The sequence below is a fragment of the Ornithorhynchus anatinus genome, chromosome 2 (assembly GCF_004115215.2).
Source record: "Ornithorhynchus anatinus isolate Pmale09 chromosome 2, mOrnAna1.pri.v4, whole genome shotgun sequence".
Classification (NCBI taxonomy): domain Eukaryota; kingdom Metazoa; phylum Chordata; class Mammalia; order Monotremata; family Ornithorhynchidae; genus Ornithorhynchus; species Ornithorhynchus anatinus.
The window spans coordinates 66558111-66579660 of record NC_041729.1 but is presented as its reverse complement, the minus strand read 5'-3'; the positions used below and the strand labels follow the sequence as shown (position 1 = coordinate 66579660).

Here is a 21550-nt window from a genome sequence, read left to right as displayed (position 1 = left end):
TCCCCAGATTATATGCTATGGAGCATCTCTTTTTGGGGGAATGTAAGCTCCTCCTGTGGACTGTAAATTCCTGAGAAGCAGGATGGCTTAGTGGAAAGAGCATGGGCGTATGAGTCTGATCTAATCGCGGCTCTGCGACTTATCAGCTGGGTGACTTTGGGCAAGTCACTTCACTTCTCTGTGCCTCGGTGACCTCATCTGTAAAATGGGGATTAAGACTATGAGCCCCACATGGGACACTCAGATGACTTTGTATTTACCCCAACGCTTACAGCAGTACTTGGCACATAGTAAGCGCTTAACAAATAACATTATCATTATTATTATTATTATTGTAGGCAAAGATGGTGTCTACCAATTCCCTTAAATGATACTCCTCCATGATCTTAGTATAGTGCTCTGCAAAAAGTAAGCGCAAAGTAAATACCATTGATTGAATGATTTTGAGCTCCTTCTTCTCTTAGGACCCATCACCTGATTTACCGTCATCAAGGATATGTGTTTTGCCCTGAAACCAAATAGATAGGCTCCAAACCCAAAGATCCCACACGCAAGTTCAGCTTCAGAAGTACTGGAGTGACACAACTGGCAAAAGAACAGTTTTCATTCTGTCTTTTAGACATGTAAAAGATAGAATAAATATATAAATTTTAATATTGTGTGTGTATAATTTTTCATGGTATTTCATTTGGTCCGGAAACCACTTCATTCCAGACTGCATTTTTTTTTGCTAGTGCCGTTGGTGAGCTGTGCAATGTTATCTTGGGTGAGAGCTTTGTACATTCATAAATCTTAAGTGAAAGTTAGCTCGGTAAGTAAATATGTGCCTGTAATCTTGCTTATTTTCCCTTGTATCGGTCTTCGGATCTCTAATTCTAGGCCTTGTAATTACTATCATATAATTCCTGGGCAGTAAATCATTTAGGAGTTTAACATTACTCTTTCTTTTGCCTTCCATTTCTATTAAACTTCGCTCCTACTCACAGTATTGCCATGCAGATGCATGAGTCTGGCTACCGAGATCATCCACAGTGGCTCTCCCTGCCTTAAAAAGTCCATTTCTCATCTTTACTCTGACTGGAGAATGTTCTCTGTAAAATCTGCTATGCTTGTTGCTCTCTACCTTCACAAGCAGGTAGGTTTCAAAATGATCCAGCTGCCAGGTGGAACAGGATTACCCTGACAGGGAAAAGATGTATCCAGGATTCTCAATCAATCAATGGATTGGTGGTATTTATTGAACGCTTACTGTGAGCGGAGCCCTGACTAAGCACTGGGCAGAGTATGATATAACCGAGTTGGTGGCACCTTCCTGCTCCCGGTAACCTTAGAATCTACGTATTTACTGAGGGGTTACTATGTGCACAGCTCTGTACTTAGCACTTGAGAGAGTTCAAAACGAAGGAGTAGGTAGACTCACTGGACTAGCCTTTACGGTTGGGGGCATTTAAGAATTTTGGTTAATTTTTCCAGGCAATCAAAATTACTTTGTAGATTAGACCACTATGTCCTCTAAACTGTAAGCTCGCTGTAGACAGACAATGTGTCTGTTATATGAGAAGCAATAGACCACGAGCCTGGGAGTCCAAGGATGTGGGTTCTAACCCCGGCTCCACCACTCATCTGCTGTGCGACCTTGGGCAAGTCACTTCCCTTCTCTGTGCCTCAGTTGCCTCACCTGAAAAATGGGAATTAAGAGTGTGAGTTCCATGTGGGACAGGGACTGTGCCCAACCTGATTAATTCATATCTTCCCCAGTGCTTAGAGAAGGACTTGGACCGTAGCAAGCACTTAACAAGTACCATTATTATTATCATTTTGTTACACTGTTCTCCCAAGTGATTAGTTTGGTGGTCTGCACAGACTCCATAAATACTATTGATTGACCGATTCATTCTTTCCATAGTAACTGATGATGTGATGCCATATTTTGGAAAGATGTACTAAGGCAGGGAAGATATTGAGTCGCTGCTTCTGTAGTCCTTCCATGTCTGTCTGGCTGTAAATTAAACTTCATTAAGCCACATGATGATTTCAGGAGCCTGTCCACATGGACTCTGGCTAGGATTTGGCCAGCGATGGAGAGCACTGTACTAAACTTGGGAGAGTGCACCAGAACAATAAGCAATTCCCTGCCCACAACAAGCTCTAGTCTAGATGGGGAGACAGAAATATAAATATATGAATTGCAGAAATGTACATAAGTGCTGTACCTCCATGTAGAGGGAAGGTACTAAGAGGGAAGTGCTGTGGAACTGAGAGGAGGGATGAATAAAGGGAGCAAGTCAGGGGCAGGTGTCTCAGCTTTCTTCTGAGATGGAAGCTGTGGCGGTGCCTTGGCTTTGTCCAGAAATGTAGAATCAATCCATCAGTCAGTCGATCAATGCTAGTTATTGAACACTTATTACATGCAAAGAACTGAACTAAGCACATGGGAGAGTACAGAATTAGAGTCATAGACTCAAAGGTCTGAAAGAGAGGTGGAAGGAATTTTCTGGGTTTCTGATGAAAATGTTAACTAGAACTCAAGATGAGGCAAACCTCAAGCGAGACTCTCCTTGAGGGGTCCTTGAGTTAAAAAACAGTCCTTTTCTAGTTTTTCATTTGTTGAAAAAATATCATTCATCCCTCATAGCATTTTTCAAGCTGCAACTCATAGCTATTTTATTGGTAGACTGACTTGGAATTTTCTGATTTTTTTTTCACTGCATGGTCACATCATGTCTTTTGTCTTCCCCTTGGTAATCTCGCTCAGCTTCACTTTTCAGTGCATTTTCCAAAGTTATTGAGCCCCAATATCAGTCCAGATAAATCCAGGTGAGAGAAGCCGCCACACGGATAGAGCCCAGGCTGGGGAGTCAGAAAGTCATGAGTTCTAATCCCAACTCGGCCACTTGTCTGCTGGGTGACCTAGGGCAAGTCACTTCACTTCTCTGTGCCTCAGTTACTTCATCTGTAAAATGGGGATTAAGACCATGAGCTTCAAGTTGGACATGGATTGGATCCAGTTAGATTTGTCTGCATCTAACCCAGCGCTCAGTACAGTACCTGGCACACTGTAAGCACTTCAAAAATACCATTAAAAAAATAAGTGTCTAGTTATCCTTGGTCACTCCTGAAAATAGGCGGACTTGAGATAGTATTACTTCAGAGAGTAATCTAGGATATGTATTGATACCTTCCAGTTATCAAGCAATGCTAAGCATTAGATTTCTTTTAAAATAATACTCAAAACATTCATGCTGCTCAGTTTAATATCACTATTGTGATCTTTGCGCCACTGAGATAGGAACAGAAACAGTGCTTATTCTATAATACAGTTGCCAGTTATTATATTATTGCACATATAGATTTCAAAAATAACTAAGAAGCGCTGATAGTCCTTTCTCTAGACTGAACATTTGTCTTGGGATGGGAACATGTTGACCAACTCTGTTGCATTGTATTCTCCCAAGTGATTAGTACAGTGTTCTGCACACAGTAAGTGTTCAATCTTAACCATTGATTTATTGACTTTCAAAATGCTGCTAACAAGACACCCAGCTCCACTTACCCAACGGACTCTTTGAGGTATGCCATTTTGTGTTCATTTTGGGCCCCTATAGAATGGCTCAAAGGCAACACCCTCTCTGATTCTAATTTAATATTTCAGTCAGAATGAGTTTGCACACTAAATCGTATCCAAGCAATAGAGGTATGTGAGCACCAGTGCACAAATATGTCAGATTAGAATCTGACAAGTGGAAGGAGTGGGTAATTCATAAATTGTTTTTGGTTTGAGAAAGGGAATAACAATGTCTCCAACTGTATAAGAATTGGTTGTAATTCCATCAAGAGATTATAAATCACTAGAGCAAAAGAGGGGTGTGTTAAGTCAACTAAAAATGAAATCAAAATTATATTTTTAATCTCTGAGCCTTTTTAGAGGTATACTCAGCTCTCCTATAATGCAAAGATTCTTTTGGAATCTCAGTTCAGAGAACATTGTGTGGTTCTCACACACAATCTCTTCAATAACACACATCACCAAAACTGCAAACATCATGTTGTCAAAAAAATGCTCCTAACCCCATAGTAACCTTCTGGCCAAACAGCTGTGCCAGAATCAAATGTAACATTCCTTATTTTACATGGCTCTTAATTAATCTTGTATTTTTCCAGTGACAACAATAATACATGTACTACAATGCAAACTGAGATATCATTACAAACTGCTTGAGGCGTTCAAACTAGTTTTGTACACATTAGTTCTTTTCTAGTTTTCTCCCTTTTATGGGATGTAATAAGTCCTGAAAAAAAAATTATCACGACTTGTCACTTTGGATTTTCTTTTCTCTTTCCTCATTTTGAATTCCAGCATTCTGCAGGGTTTTTTTTTTTCCTAAATAGTAGTGAAGTTAGTGGTCTAGAACACAAATGGTGTAGAAAAATAACAGAATCTGATCAGATGTCCATTGAGGATGCATCCATAAAATTCACATCTGCTCCAGAAGTCCTGAAAAGGCAGTCATCCTTTGCAAAAATGTCATCTTAAGTAGGTGCTGTGGAATGTGGACTTAAAAACTGACTATATGTTCCTCCACTGGACTGACTCTAAGCTCCACGTGGGCAGGGAATGAGCCTAACAACTCTGTGGTATTGTACAGTGTCCTGCACTCAGTAAGTACTATTGATTAAATTATTTCAAATAGTGCTTTTGGCAGAGTGATGAGAGGAGACACCAGAATTGCAGTTCTTTCAGGAGTTCTTGGGACCCTCTAGGGATTAGAAATGCTCCTTTTAAAAAACTCATTTTGGGCAGGGAACGTGTCTACCAACTCTGTTTTATTGTGCTCTCCTAAGTGCTTAGTGCAGTGCTGTGTCTCCCCTGTACTTGTCTCCCCTGCCCCCCCTCTCACATTATCAGAGATTTCTGTTACTCAGCCAATCAGTGGTATTTAATGAGTGCATACTATGTTGCAGAACACTGTACTAAGTAGTTGGAAGACTCCAATACAGCCAAGTTAGCAGACACATTCCAGAGCACTTTCCACATAAGCAGAGAAGCAGCGTGGCTCAGTGGAAAGAGCATGAGCTTTGGAGCCAGAGGCCATGGGTTCGAATCCTGGCTCTGCCACCCTGTCAGCTGTGTGACTGTGGGCAAGTTACTTTACTTCTCTATGCCTCAGTTCCCTCATCTGTAAAATGGGGATGAAGACTGTGAGCCTCATGTGGGACAACCTGATTCCCCTGTATCTACCCCAGCGCTTAGAACAGTGCTCTGCACATAGTAAGCGCTTAACAAATGCCAACATTATTATTAATATTATTATTCTTCCCTTCCCAGATGTCACAGCAAGAAGCTGCAGGCTGGCTGAATATCCAGAAGCCGCTGGTCAGGCCCTTTGACATCCTTGGGTGTTTTCAGGTCTCCCCAGCATTTCCCAGAGTGTTTGGACCATCTCTAGAGGGACCTTGGGGGAACTTACCCTAAGGTGAAGTAACTTGATCCAGTATACTTCACCTTGGGCTGTGTAGTCTTAGCTTGGAGAAAACAGGGAAGAAGGAGCACTCGATCAGTCCTATTTATTGAGCGCTTAATGTGTGCAAAGTGCTGTACTAAGCACTTGGGAGAGCACAATAGAACAGAGTTGGTAGGCATGTTAACTGCGCACTAAAAGTTTTGAAGGAGTAATTTGAAAGCCCTAGAGAATCCCAGGAATTCCAGAAGGAACTAGAATCCCAGTGTCTCCTCCCTCTAACCTGCCAGAAATACTGTTTAAAATCAACCAGTCGATCATTGATATTCACTGAGTCCTTACTGTGTGCAGAGCACTGTACAATGCAACAGAGGCAGAAGCTTGTTGTGGGCAGAGAATGTTCATTCATTCAATCATATTTATTGAGCACTTACTGTGTGCAAAGCACTTTACCAAGTGCTTGGGAGAATATAATAAAACAGTGCACTGACACCTTCCCTCCCCATGACAAGCTTACAGTCTAGAGGCGGAGACAGATATTAATAGAAATAAATAAATTACGGATATGCACGGACAGGTACATAAGTGCTGTGGTGCTGAGAGGGGGAATGAATAAAGAGAACAAGTCAGGGTGCTGCAGAAGGGAGTTGGCGAAGAGGAAGAGAGGGCTTAGAGGAGACCTTTTGGAGGAAATACACCTTCAATAAGGCTAATATGTCCGTTATATTGTTGTGTTGTATTCCCCCAAGTGCTTAATGCAGTGCTCTGCACACAGTAAATGCTCAATAAATGCGATCGATTGATTGATTGAGAGGCCTATTCCTCACCTATAAGGAACCTACCGTTTAGTGGTGGAACTTGTAGTCTAGAAGGCCTGTCAGTCATTTTTGGGTGGTGCATTGGGAGCAGAGCATTCAAAACCATTTTGTTTTGAACACTAGACACTTGGACACTGTATCCAAAATGGTGCCAACCAACCCATGCAACCCTGGACTTGCTGAGTTAATTCCTGGGATGCCCCGAAGCCTCTGTATGATTGTGTGGCTACCGCTCAGATTGTGAACTCCTTGTGGGCAGGGAACATGTCTACCAATTCTGTCTCCCAAGCACTCAGTTCAATGCTCTGCACTTAGTGCTTAATAAATACTACTGATTGATTGATTGATTGATTCACAAACTGTGGGAGTACCATGAAACTCCTGACAGGTAGGAGGAGGCCTGGATTCCATCTTGGGATGTCCAGCCATTTTGATTATCTGTATACTCTGACACCACCCATTCTGGTGGGTTACCAGATTTTATATTTTCAGGGGAATGGTTTCTGGTAAAATCAAATTAAAAGTAAATTAAGAGCTTCAGGTCCACTTCTGCAGATATCCCAAGGTGATAATGCCTACAGACCTGTGCAGAGTGGGGTAACTAATAATAATGATGGTATTCGTTAAGGGTTTATTATGTGTCAAGCACTGTTCTAAGCACTGGGGAAGATATAAGCAAAGAGATAGAGTTCCTAGGAGGAGATAAAGAAAAGCTCAGTGGACAGGTTTATAGAGATGCAGAGAAACAGTCCCAACAAAGAAGCAGATCAATTAGTCAATCACTCAGTCAACCAGTGGTATTTATTGAGCACTTATTATGCAGAGCACTACACTGAGTGTTGGGGAGAGTACAATACAGCAGAATTAACAGACACATTTCCTGCCCGAAACGAGCTTACAGTATCAAGGGGGAGACAGCGGATCAAAGAAAATCTGAAATGATAACCTTGCTCATCCACTAGTGACAGTAGTAATAGTATATTAAATGCTCTGTGCCAAACCTCAGATCACAAGATAATGAGTTGAGACACAGTCCCTCTCCCACCTGAGGAGAAAGGTCAAAACAGCAGGTAAGAGAATAGGAGAATAGGAATTTGATCTCCATTTTACAAAGGAGAAAACTAAAGCACAGACCTTACCCAAGGTCATGCAGCAGGCAAGGGGGCAGTGCCAGGACTAGAACTCAGGTCTCCTGACTCCTAGTCCTGTGCCCTTTCCCCTAGGCCACTCTGATTATCTTGGCCAATGTGCAACTTTGGAATGGAGCAACAGATATCATTCATTCATTCAATCATATTTATCAAGTGCTTACTATGTGCAGAGCACTGCACTAAGCATTTGAGAAAGTACAATACGATCAGACTAGGGCATGGAATCTGGGGAGTAATAGCTGTGTCTTTCCATGGAACCTTCACTGATTTCTATTTATTACAGTGACAGATTCTCAGCGTTTTTGTGACAAAGAAAACAACTAACATTAAAAAACTGCACTACACTCTTGTGCTTTTAAGATGCCCTTTGTTAGAATTACATCCCTGTGTACATACTGTAAATTTTTCTATATGTCACTATAGTAGATTTAACAAGTGTTGAAAAAGTTGTGCTGTAAGGATTTTGTTTACCATCACACAAATTCTCTTATGAAGGTACATTAATATAACTGTCAAAAGTTGAATACAGAACAGAAAGGGTAGAATGAAAGTAGGCTAACTGGTTTTCAGATACAATAAACAGGATTTGGGACTGTGCCATCTTGTACCCAAAATAGTTATTCTTTTATCCACTCTTCTTACATCCCTGTTCTCAATATCCCTGCATCATTATTCATGGGGAAAAAAAATATAATGAAGTAACATTAATTCAGAAATTAAAGCATTGACTCTGTAGCGTTTTTCTAGGCTTAATGCTGTTTGGATTTATAACGTCTACCTTTGACGCTAAAAGGTTTAGTGTCATTTTACATAAAGATATTCTAACCTACCAGAAAAATACCTTCGTCATGAGAAAACTTAGCTGCTAGACGCTCTTGCTTTCTGCCTGCAAGCTAAATCTGGATTTAGTGCTCTGTGTCCTTCACAAATTCTTCTGTTCTTCAGTACCTTTTACCCAAACAGAATGGAACCAGGGGCTGGTCTGGGAGAGATTGAGAGATTAGATTAGAGAGATTCTCTAAACTGGCCACTCTCCCATTGGGGTTCCAATTTTAGAAGAAGCAGTGCAAAGGAAATCTTTATGAAGTGAACCTAGTTTTCCTTAAGAACTGTGGGATGGAAGGTTCCAGGTCCACTGCCATCTCCTGTTTAATGCATAAAACCCAATTCATTTTCTCACGCACACACACAACACAGAGTGACCTACTGGATAGAGCAGAGGCCTGGGAATCAGAAGGATCTGGGTTTAATTCTGGCTCTGGCACCTGTTGCCTTGTGTGACCTTGGGCAGATCACTTCTCTGGACCTCAGTTACCTCATCTTTAAAATTGGGATGAAGACTACGAGCCTCACGTGGATTGTGGACTGTATCCAACCTGATTATCTTTCTGTGCATTGTAAGGGCTAAATAACTGCCATCACTTAATAAAGGTTAACTTTAATGTCATCTAAGCTCAATCCCCTTTCCACCTATGTATATATTTTTTTTAGTATCAGTCCCTCATTCCCCTCTACCACCTTCCCTATCTCCCTAATACAGTGTTCTGCACACAGTATACATTCTATCAGTGGTAATTATTGAGTGCTTACTGCATGCACTAACTGCTTGGGAGAGTACAGTACAATGGGGTTGGTAGACACGTTCCCTGCCCACAGTGAGTTTACAGTCTAGAGCGGGAGAAGAGCAGCATACCGAGCACTGGGAAGAGTATGAAGAATGTGAGCCCAGTGTGCGACAGGGTCCGTGTTCAATCCAATTACCTTGTATCTACCCCAGCGCTCAGTACGGTGCTTTGCACACAGTAATCAGTCAAACACCATTGAAAAAATCAGAAGCCATGTCAGGAGCTATGTCAGGAGATACCACTGCTCAGGGACTGTGAGCTCTTCCCTAGACTATAAACTGGTTGTGGGCAGGGAATGTGTCTGTTTTATTTTCATATTGTACTCCCCAAGCACTTAGAACAGTGCTCTGTACACAATAAGCATTCAATAAATATGATTGACTGGATGAATCAATTAATGATTCCTGGCTTGAAATCAGCACACTGAAGGAGGGAGGATGTTTTCCATGCCGTGATCCTTGACCCCAGAAGATGGAGATAGATTTCAGTCATTTCATTTCTGCAGTTAGCTTGAGTGGTATTAGCTGTATTGAATGACTCTCCTATGCAACTTGGGTGACTTTAAAAAGTGCCGCAGTTTCTTAACATCAAGGACAGTTTGCTATTACATTTTACAGTTCCGAGAGTGGTTAAGAAGGTCACACTCTTCCTCTCGTTCCATCTTAATTCAGAACATCTCTTTCTCACTTCCCCATTCTCCAAAATGATATTTTCTTGGCACTTTGACTGGCATTTGCTATTTTCTCAGTGTCGAAATCCAAGATCTTCACGTCGATCATTTTAGAGATATTCAATGAGTCTATTGAAAGAAAAGGAAATAGAAGAGGGGGAAGTGTGAAAAAACAGATGTATGCTAAGCAAGTATATTCAATTGAATTCATCTCATGAAATTACTGTAATATTATTGCTGGATGTAAAAGGTGGAGTTCTTTGACTGGCTTTATACTAGAAGACCCATACCTAAAAATGATCTTACCTGTCTGCAGCAATGGAAATTTGCCTTTTTTGATCACAAATGGCCCAAAAGGTAGATAGGGTCAAAAACGGTTCCAAGGTTCAAAGTCTGGAGAAGTGGCTAGAGAGCAGTGCTGTTAACAGGGATGGAGAAAGTAGACAGCGAGGACATGTGGGCTTCACAAAGGAATCAAGTATATTAAAAAAACATGGATTCACTCCCTGGAGGGATTATAGTATCTGTTAAAATACTTTGTGCCAAGCACTGTACTAAGGACCAAGACACATAACGAGACAGCCAGGTCAGACACAGTCCCTGCCCGTGATGGGGCTCAAGAGGGAGAATAGAGAGTTATTTACCCAAGGTCACACAGCGGGCAATTGATGATCTGGGATTAGAACTCAGGTCTTCTGACTCCCAAGCCTGTGCTCTTTCCACTAAGCCACACTGCTTCTCAGATTGATTTCAAAGAACATTCATGCTCCCAATATCGCCACATTCCAACCCCTAAAAGTAATAACAGAGCCTAAAATGTGAAACAACCACTTTCTGCCTTTGCCCTCAGCTGTAATGCTCCACATTTCTTCTAAAAAGCCTGAAAGCCGTGGCCAAGCTGCTTAACTTCTCTGTGACTCAGTTACCTCATTTGTAAAATAGAGTTTAAGACTGTGACCTCACGTGGGACAATCGGATTACCTTATATATACCGGGGCACTTAGAACATTGCTTGGCACATAGTAAGCGATTAACAAATACCATCATTTTTAATTATTATTATTATTATTACCTCCACAAATTCTATCTGCCACACATTCTTGGGAAGCCTTATTCTACCTTTCTTGTAACTTCATTTGGATTAAAGTTCATTCTTTTTAGCTGCTGAACCACCCGCATACCTCGATTGTTAACTTTTGACAAGTGTAACGTCATGCCAAATGGGAACATACTAACACAAAGAACAGAATTAAAAACACTGGCTGTCAAAAAAAAAAATCCAGGAGCAGTCTGAGTCCTGAGCTTAAAAGGTCAATGCCTTTCAACCTCATGACTAATCAGTTAGAGACTCGGTGTTGTAATTATGGTATGGCTTGATTAAAATCTTTTGCGAAAGTTCTCCCGCCCCTCTCCAGCAGACCGTACTGTTTCCTTAACTTTGACTTCTCCAGGGATTTTAATTGCAGCTTTCACATTGTTTTCCTTCGGCCTCTATTTTCAGGTGGAAATTGAGAAGCTGGACTATCATCACTACCTGCCTCTGTTTTTCGATGGGCTTTGTGAAATGACATTTCCCTATGAGTTTTTTGCTCGCCAAGGAATCCATGACATGCTGGAACATGGGGGGAACAAGATACTTCCTGTCATTCCACAGCTCGTTATCCCAATAAAAAGTAAGTGAACGGGTGGGAAAAAAAAGTTATATGGCGTAGATTTCTGACAGCTTGCTAATTAGATGGTTAAAGGTATGACAGAGTATAGTCCTAGATTCCATGTAAATTTTTAATATATGTGAATATGCACGCATACATGTATGTATGCATACATGTGAATATGCATATCCATGTATGTGTGTGCATAAATATGTATATATACATGTATATATAAAGTTATGTGTGCATCTGTATACACACACATATATATCTATATACGTGTATTTATATCCATAGGAGAAGCAGCATGGCGTAGTGGATAGAGCATGGCCTGGGATTCAGAAGGCCAAATGGGTTCCACTGCTTGGCTGCTCTGTGACCTTGGGCAAGTCACTTCACTTTTCTGAGCTTCAATTCCCTCATCTGTAAAATGGGGATTAAGCCTGTGAGCCCCATGTAGAAATGTCCAACCCAATTTGCTCGTATCCACCCCGGTCTTAGTACAGTGCCTGGCACATAGTGAGCGCTTAACAAGTACCATAATTGTTATTGTTATTATCATTATTCATATCTAAATGGTAGAAAATGTTACAACAGACCTGACTGAAAGTGAAGCCAACTTCTTCAGGTAAAGGAGCGTAGCTATTCCTGAAATCATTTCTTCTGTGGCAAACTAGTCAAAGAATATATTCATGGTAAGCTTTATTATAATGCAGTTTCACTAAGGAAAAATAGGGTTTTAAATGGGTCTTACGTATAGAGAATTGAAGAAAATCTTCTTTTGACCTGAAGGATCCTTTGTAACGTGTTCGTCATTCTTTCGGATTAAGCTAATTCTCTACTTTGTCCAGCTCGTGTTCTCATCGTTTCAGAATAAAGTGTGAAAGTCCTGGTTCATTTTGTGGGTAATAGTGGGGTTATTTTAAATTTGGTATGAAATCAAGGTCATTATTGCTTGAGGCCAGGAAAACTAACAGTCTTTCTGGTAGACAGTATTGAAAGCTGGATCTACGTTGTTATAGCATTCCTTTAGAATGCATTTTCTGCATTCAGTAGAATCAATATATTTTCAGGAAGGTTTCATAAATCCACCTTACCCAAAAATACCTTTTGACTCTCACTCTGAATTGAGGATATAAAACGTAAACTGACAAATCGACTCCTATTGCCATCGAAAGAATATAATGTTACGGTAGATTTCTTCCCCCATCAGGTAGTAAGCGTAAAAGTTCATTTCCAATGGAAGTTGTGCAGGCAGAAAACATTAATAGGTTTGGGACTGGATAAATTTGTGTAAGAGTGGTCTATAATTGGTTATTAGAGGGAAAGCTGCGGATGGAGAAGTTACAAGTGGATATCAAGGAAGACATCACAAGGGTCTTCTCAGCACTGTACTGCCCAGTCAGAGAAGAATTGAGGCAGCCTTTGGATTCACGTCAGCACGGTCTAGTGGAAAGGGCACGGGCCTGGGAGTAAGAAGGATATGGGTTCTAATCCTGGCTCTGCCACCAGGTTGTTGTGTGACCTTGGGTAAGTCACTTCTCTTCCTCTGTGCCTCAGTTCCCTCATCTGTAAAATGGGGTTAAGAATATGTGGCCTATGAGGGACGTGGACTGTGTCCAACCTGATCATCTTGTATCTCCTCCAGTGCTTAGTACAGTGTCTGGTGCATAGTGGTCACTTAACAAATACCATTAAAAAAAATTAAGACCCTGGCATAAATGAGCCAGTGCCATGACTGCAAATTTATCACTGTGTGTGGGCAGGGATTTAAGTGGGGAATGATAATTGGGAAAGGAACAGGGTTCAAAGAGCAAACAGCCCATAAAGTGTTCCCTTTTGGGACCTAATTGGAAATTCTCAGGTATTATCAGAGATTTGAGATAGCGAGACCCAGGAGTCCTGTTCAAAACACTGGGGGCACTTGGCCCCACCTTCTCCCTAGTTTCTCCCGTCTTCTCCTATCTTAATAATAAAAACAGTGGTATTTGTTAAGTGCTTACTATATGCCAGTCACTGTTCTAAGCACTAGGGTGTTGTCTTATGCCATCGAGTCACCTCCAATCCATAGCGAGCCCATGGACACCTCTCTCCCCAGATGTCCCATCTCTATCTGCAGTTGTTCTGGTAGCAGATCCATAGAGTCAAAATAATCAGGTTGGACACAGTCCTTGTCTCACGTAGGGCTCACAGTCTTAATCCCCATTTGACAGATGAGGAAACTGAGACACTGAGAAGTGAAATGACTTGCCCAAGGTCACCCAGCAGACAGGTGGTGGAGCCAGGTTTAGAACCCAGGTCTTCCTGACTCCCAAGCCCCTGCTCTATCCACTAGGCTATGTGTCTTCATCTATGGCCAGTGGCAGCCGGAGATAGGTAGACCCATCTCTACTTGGAGCCACTGCCAGGAATCCAAAGCCACAGTGAAAACAGTAGGCAAACCTGGGGTCATGTTGACCCCTTGCCCCCCAGGTCACATGCTCTTGACCTCAGCTTCTGAGATCATCTCTGCTGATGCCTTTAGGCGTTCACAACAGTACCTCAGAGGGCAAGGTCACCAGCAAGGTCTTTGGTGATGCAGAAATCTCCACCTGGGGTAAACATGGCTCTCCCTGTTATTTCTGATGCCATTCTTGCCCTAACTTGTGAAACCATGGTGCACCTGCCATCATTAAGTGCTCAGTACAGTGCTTCAAGCGCTTAGTACAGTGTGTTGCACACAGTCGGCGTTCAATAAATATGATTGAATGAATCATCAACCCTGAAGTTGAGGCAATGAGGAAGTAGGAAAAAATGGAGCAAGTCTTTCCCCTCCTGCAGTCTGGCTCTTTGGCTGCAGCTGGCAGCTCCGCCCAAATGCCCACTTGGCATTTTGGAAAATGTGGCTACCATACTCTAATTGTCACTGAGAATGACAGCGTTGCCACAGAAAATGAAGCCGTGGTGGATTTTTTCAGGTTTCCATTAGGCATCAGCCATTATCGGTTCTGTCATCAAGATCAAACACACAGAAAATAGCCCAGAGGAAATGTTAGATAGTGATTAGAAAAAGCCACCAGTCTCTAGACAGGAGGCTTCTGGATTCTGTCCCTGGCTCGCCCACTGATTCTTAGATGAAACTGTGAGTAAGCGGCTTAATGGTTCAATATCTCCACTCCCCGTCCCTGTAAAATGTGTTTACTAATACTCAGGCTCCCTGGAAGTCACGAACAACTTGAAAGAGGATCCTTTTAGTCCTATAACTCTTAGAAATAGATAGTTTGAACCTGTAGTGGCACCCTGTTTGGTTTTTTTTGTATGTGTTTTTTAAGTGCTATTTGTTAAGTGCTTACTCTGAGGCAGACACTGAACTAGGTACTGAGGAAGATACTAGATCATCAGGTTGGACACAGTCCAAGTCCCATATGGGCTCACAGTCTTAATCCCCATTTTCCAGCTGAGGGAACTGAGGCACAGAGAAGTTAAGTGACTTTCCCGAGGTCACACAGCAGACAAGTGGCGGGGCCAGGATTAAAACTCAGGCCCTCTGACTCCCAGGCCCATGATTTTTCCACTAGGCTGAGCTGTCTCAGTGCCGAACTTCATTTAGTGCAAATCTGATGTCCGGGGCGGGGCACCAGAACTCTGGGTCCCACCTGGGTCTGGGGGAATCGGCCTATCATTCGATCAGTTAATAATCAGTGGGACGTATGCAGAACATCGTATTGAGCACATGAGAGAGTACAGTGAAACAGAGTTGGTAGATACCATCTCTGCCCACAATTTGCTTACACTTCTTGGGGAATCTCATTTTAAAATACACATGTAAGTAGAGTATAAAAAGGTTCACATGAGTACTGTGGGGGTTGGGCTGAGAATTAAAGTGCATAAGGGGTACCCATCCAGGAAGACACCATCCTATAAAATGCCCCCATGATGTGGACCAGTCAGGTCAGTGTTCATTTCACTGAAGGGGCAGCTTTTTGGGAATGAAACTCTACAATCTTGAACATTATTTTACAAAAAACTGAATGGCAATACATCTCCATGCAGTAAAAAACATTCAGAGTTCATGCATACAAACACACACACACACACACACACCCCTCCCCTGACACAAACACACACACACACACGTATTCCCATGGAATTTATGAAACAAAGGTACAAGAGAGCCGAGTAAATTAGATTTCATTTCTGCCCAGTATTTTTTTCTGTCTGCTGTCTGATTTCCATCAGAGCCACTCCGCTTCTCTCTAAGCTCTTGGGTACTTGCACACTTTCAAGGCTGGTTACAGATTTAAAATGAATGTCGCTCTGTGGTTGAAAACTGGTCAAGAGTTCTGCAACCTTAGCCTGATCAGTTTAAGGAATGATGGCATTTATTTGTCTTTAAACTTGTTTAAATATGCCATCATTTCAAATGTAGGCTCAGATATGCATTTTCCAGAAAAAGAATACTTGATTGTACGAAATAACATAGAAAGTGTAAATGGCAGCTTGTATGTCATACGTTTTTTTGACATTCTTGACATTTATGGCATATGATTTAAGATGATTTTATGTCTGATAATTTTACATATTCAAAATATGTGTTGTCATTATTAGTAATAATAAAAGTAAGGATGGCATTTGTTAAATGCTCACTATGTGTCGGTCATATTTATTGAGCACTTGCTGTGTGCAGACTACTGTACTAAGTGCTTTGGCTAGTACAATATAACAATAAACGGACACATTCCCTGCCCACAGCAAGCTTGGGTCTAGAGGGGGAGAGAGGCATTAATATAAATCAACAAATTACAGATAGGTATGTAAGTGCTGTGGGACTAGAAAGAGTGATGAATACAGGAAAAAAAATGGAATGCTTGGGGAATGCCGGAGGGAGAACCGGGAATAAATTCCCATTTTACAGTTGAGGAAACTGAGGCCCAGAGAAGTGAAGTGACTTGCCTAAGGTCACACTGCCTACAAATGGTAACACCAGAATTAGGTCCCAGGCCCTCTGATTCCCAAGCCCATGCCTTTTCCATTAGGCCACCCTGCTTCCCAAATTGTTCTCAACTCAACTATCAATTCTTTAGCTGTAGAACTGTCGTGAAGGCCATGAGTGGAGGAGTTTTGCACTAATGAAAACATACCATATGTGAGTAGAGAAAATTCAGCTGCAGTGACACAGGAGCTCAAGTAGGCATAATGGAATTTTGTTTTGCATTTTCCAAAGTTTGTCTTTTAAAAGGAGCCAACAGAATTTCTTTTTCTCCCCCCCCCACCAAACATTTGATTCATTGTTCTGGCTTAAGAATGGCCAGAATTGTCGAGAGAAAGGAATATAGCAATTTCTAAGGGGCAAACCCACCAAAAGACTAATTGTTGATAAGAATGTATCCGTTGTCAACCTCCACAGGTTCCATGGACTCCAGTGGTACTCACTGACTTCTTTTTAACCAGGCCAGCAATTTATCCAGAATGAGGGGATAATGAGCTGCATTCTTGGGGTTGGTCAGCACAAGTGTGGGAACAAATAACAATCAGACAAGGCAGTGTTTTATAACAGCGGGACGCAATCCATCTTTCAAAGCTGGCCTAATGAAGACCCCCCTCCGCCCACCCGACAATCCCCAGCGGAGCCCAGTTTAATTAAATTTGTCCATTAAAGGGCTTCTCCCTCTCCTCCTTCACATGGTCGAAATTAATCCTCCTGCTTTCTGCCACTTTTTTCCCCATCACAGACGCACTGAACCTCCGTAACCGACAGGTCATCTGCGTCACGCTCAAAGTTCTGCAGCACTTGGTTGTGTCAGCTGACATGGTGGGCGAAGCTCTTGTGCCCTACTACCGTCAAATCCTCCCCATCTTAAACATCTTTAAGAACATGAATGGTGAGTTGTACCTGGTAGTCCCCGTACCAGCCCTTCCTAAAACCAAATGGGACTTGAGGTAAGGTTCATGATCCACGGAGCTGGACATTATTTCGACCTGGAAACCTAAATCCACCTGGAACTTTGAAACACTCTGTCTCTCCCACTCTGTGCATCTCCGACTTTTCTCTCTGGATGCAGTAAAATTAACAATTTCATTTATTACACATTCAGCTTACTTAACCTAGGAGAGAAACCCTTAAATCAGTTCTATAATCTTCCAATTATTAAACTGCAAAGTTTTTTGGTTGTTTTTTTTTTAACAACCTTTGAATACGTTAAGAGGTGGCAAAATTACTCTTCTTTCTTTTCAGGGTTTTAGCTAATTTAGTTCCAATTCTTGCTTTTTTGGGGGGAACCTGACTCATCACCATTAATTGCCGATTTGGGGATGAAAAAATGATGAACAGTGGTTTTCTTAATGTGTGGGACAGGTAACCTGAACTCGAAATGCTTTAATTGCTCATTTCTAGACAAATAAAGAGGTTTGAAGTTAAACTTTTTAAAAGTTTATACAAGTTTGGAAAATTACAGTCGACAAATTGGCTGGACTGCATCATTCCAATTTAGCATACCTGGGACTGCGTTTGGGTTTTTCTGCTTTTTCTTGCCTAAGGATGGGCAAATTAAATAAGACCCTGGCCATAAGATCTCTTAAGTCAAAAGTAAAATCTCTCTTCTAAACCTCCTGAAATAGTATCTATTTTTCCATCTCTCGTGTTGTGGCATTTTATACTTTTCACAAGCTACTTTTCTATACTTTTTCTATGATTCAGAGTTTACTGATAAATAACCATCTAAATAATCGTTACCCTGTTAGTGATGCTGATTAGCGATGATCTGAGGAAAGGAAGGGAAAATCTAGCCTATCTGTTTCAGGTTGGCTGCCGCAAATCATACTGCCACATTGCAGTTTTGTGTTGTAAGCCACAACACAATAGCCATGTTGGCTATTTGAATTCTGTGTAAACAGGCATAGAAGACTAAATAAGAAATCCTGAAAGATTCGAGGGAATTTTGCATTTTGTAGAACCTCTTTAGAGCTGGTGAAGTGTGTTTCTGTCTGACCTATAGAAGACACTCAGATTAGACAGATTAACTACGTCTTGAGGGTTGGGGCCAGGAGGGGCGTCTATCCAAAGGACAGTGTGCTTTTTATAGAGCTAAGGCTCAAATTTAGATCAAGAGGATTGGTGTACTAAAATTAGGACTAAGTGGTAAAATATTTATTGCCCCAACTGCTTACTGAAATAGTAATTGACCTTAATGTAGCAAGAATGAGAAGCAGCATGGCATAAGGGAAAGAGCAAGGTCCTGGAAGTCAGAGGACCTAGGTTCTAAAGCCATCTTTGCCAGTTGCTTGCTGTGTGACCTTGGGTAAGTCACTTAACTTCTCTGTTTCTTTTTTATGGTATCTGTTAAGTGCTTACTATGTGCCAGGAACTGTACTAAGTGCTGGGGTAGATATAAGATAATTAGGCTGGACACAGTCCATGTCCCACGTGGGGCTCAAAGTGTTTAATTCCAACTTGGGGCTCAAAGTCTTTAATCCCCATTTTACAGATGAGGTAACTGAGTCCCAGAGAAATAAAGTGACTTACCCAAGGTCGATCAGCAGACAAATGGTGGAGCCTGGATTAGAACCCAGGTCCTTGTGAGTCCCAGCCCCGCACTCTGTCCACGAGACTGCACTGCTTCTGCCTCAATTGTCCTGTTCTCCCTCCTACTTAGACTGTGAGCTCATGTGTGACAGGGTCTGTGTCCATCAGAATTAATGTGTACCTACCCCAGCATTTAGAACAGTGTTTGATGCATAATAAACTCATAACAAATACCATTTTAAAAAAAGGACGTTGGCATGTACAGGACTTGATGGGGCCTCAAACTCCACCAACCAAGGACAAGTGAGAGAGTTTAAGGGAAGACAATCCAAGTCCCCAACTTCACAATGATAGGCATCCATCAGCCTGTTTGTTTTTCTTTCCCGAAACTCCCAGACCAGCTCTCTTAAGCTGTTTCACCCCTTCACCAGCGTTAGTGTCAGTTAGTGTAGCTGCTTTTTTAAAATCTCAAACAGTTTCTGGTTTCAGCATTTTTAATTCGATTGAACAGCCATCCAATATCAAGGTCAGAAATGATGAATTGCAACTTACTGGTAAAACTAAGACTATATTTCACCCTCTTTACACAAAATGAGAAGAGGTGCGTTTTTTAGTCGAATCAGGGAGAGGAGAGGCATTCGAGCCCAGTTGAACAACAGTTTTGCATACTTAGAGAAAACCAATTAAGCGATCAGTCTGATGAAAATATTCAGAGTCGTTGTTCTTAATTGGACAAGATCGTCTGGGGAGACTCTTTTGACCAGCATGCACTTTGGCTCTGTGAGCATTCTTCCCCATCCCCCTGGTAAAATGAATTGTTAACTCCACAAGAATTCCTGTCTCTGACTTTGACTGAGTGGTAGGAGAGTTACAGGACATTTTTCCATTCCTGAAATGGGTGGATTTCCTCGATAATGAGATCTGGAACCTCAAGTATTCTCTGTCCTTAGAAACACGTGAGAAGAGGCGTGTAGAATGCACTCTTCTCTATCACCAATGAGAAACGAGGAAAGGACCCCAAGAACAATCTGAGATGAAGTACAAGCTCACCCACTGTCAAAGTAATAGATACTGGTTAAAAATCCCTAGTATTTCCTGTTCTATGTATTCCTCATCATCTTACCTTGACTAGAACTGGCCCAGAGGTTCTCAAACTGGCTTTCTTCTTTCCTAAATGAGGGCATCGGCAATACGATAGTAGAAATATGTTTAAGAATATTCAAAAATTGGGATATAAATATTAGTTTTGTCTCCCCTTTCTACTTATCTTTCAAACTTGTCAGCAAAATGCCAGATTCCAACACATAATATCGCTGAAGATTCATTTTCAATATTGGAGCATTCCAGTCATAAAAACAAAAACCTATTTTAAGAGACAGCTATTATACCAATGAATCCAATTCCAGTTTATCACACCATTTCCAACTATAGCTGCACTTTCATTACTTAAATAAATTTGCTTTAAAAACATTTTAAGGCATCCTATTTTGAAGATGATTAGATTTGATGGAAGGTATTCTTTCCACCAAGGGATTGGGATAGTGTAATCTATAGGAATTGAGAAATAATACGAATTCAAAGAAAAGAATTGCACTCTGGCAATTTCCCATTTTCTTTCTAGGTGTTTTAGTTTCACTTTTCAAATGAAAAGTTGGTACTTTGGCATCATATATGCTGGGCTTGTATTGATGACAAACTATGTAGAAGAATCACATCCACTCTCACGTCCAAGTCACACCCTAACATCCAGATTCTTTGATAGATCATTATTAGGACACGGCTGTTTTAATAAAATAGCTATTACTAATATACTGGGAAATATCCATTAAACACGCAACACTGGGGTTCACTGCGATCATCGGTAAATTGCCAGTCCTTTGGGAGGAACTGGACAAATGCACATACCTTCATATATAAACAGAAATAACAAGCCTAGAAAAGTGAAAATTCACATACACAGAAGCCCTGAACAACAGGAGTGGTTTGCTTGGCAATTCCTGGAATCCTTGAGTCAGACCAGCCTGTTCGAAAACATTATGTGCAGGCGGCGAATCTCAAAAAGGATTTTGGAGGAGAGGGGAATATATCTGGAAAATCCAGAATCAAAAGCAAGTTCAGAAGGCACATATCGAAGGCATTAGTTATAGTTATATTTTCATAAACCCAAATCACTTGCTTTTCCATTTATTACATCATTTCATGAAAAGTGTTTGAACCAATATGATTAGGGAATGCATCTGTGAAATCTCGGGGCTTTTTTATGTGCACTGTCTCCACTATCAGTTAAGAAGTCAATCAATCATATTTATTGAGCGCTTACTGTGTGCAGCTCACTGTACTAAGCTCTAGAGGAGTAAAGTGCAGTGGAGTTCGCATACATGTTCCCAATCCACGGTGAGATAGACGTCTAGAAGGGGAGATGGACTTTAATATAAATAAATTATGCATACTGTGGGGCTGAGGGAGGAGCAATTAAAGGGGTGACTAAACTCCAAGTGCCAGGGCAACTCAGAAGAGAGTGGGAGAAGAGGAAATGACCTTTATTCTGTGAAGGCCTCTTGGAGGAGATAGGTAGCTAATAAGGCTTTGATGGAAAATACTGTAAAGCAAATTAATGTGTTCCCAAGGTCCAAAATCTTGCCCAATCAGTCTTGCAATCTTTGGTATTTATGGA

At 41.4% G+C, this 21550-nt stretch overlaps 1 protein-coding gene across 2 annotated transcripts in view; it reads left to right on the top strand.

Moving 5' to 3' along the window:
• PACRG (parkin coregulated) overlaps positions 1-21550 on the top strand; it is a 495432-nt gene that overhangs the window by 236265 nt on the left and 237617 nt on the right. For both annotated transcript variants that reach the window (XM_029058403.2, XM_007657764.4), the window contains exons 3-4: positions 11225-11396; positions 17087-17236. In XM_029058403.2, coding sequence (XP_028914236.1) covers positions 11225-11396; positions 17087-17236 — 322 coding nt within the window. The remainder of the gene's footprint in view (positions 1-11224; positions 11397-17086; positions 17237-21550) is intronic.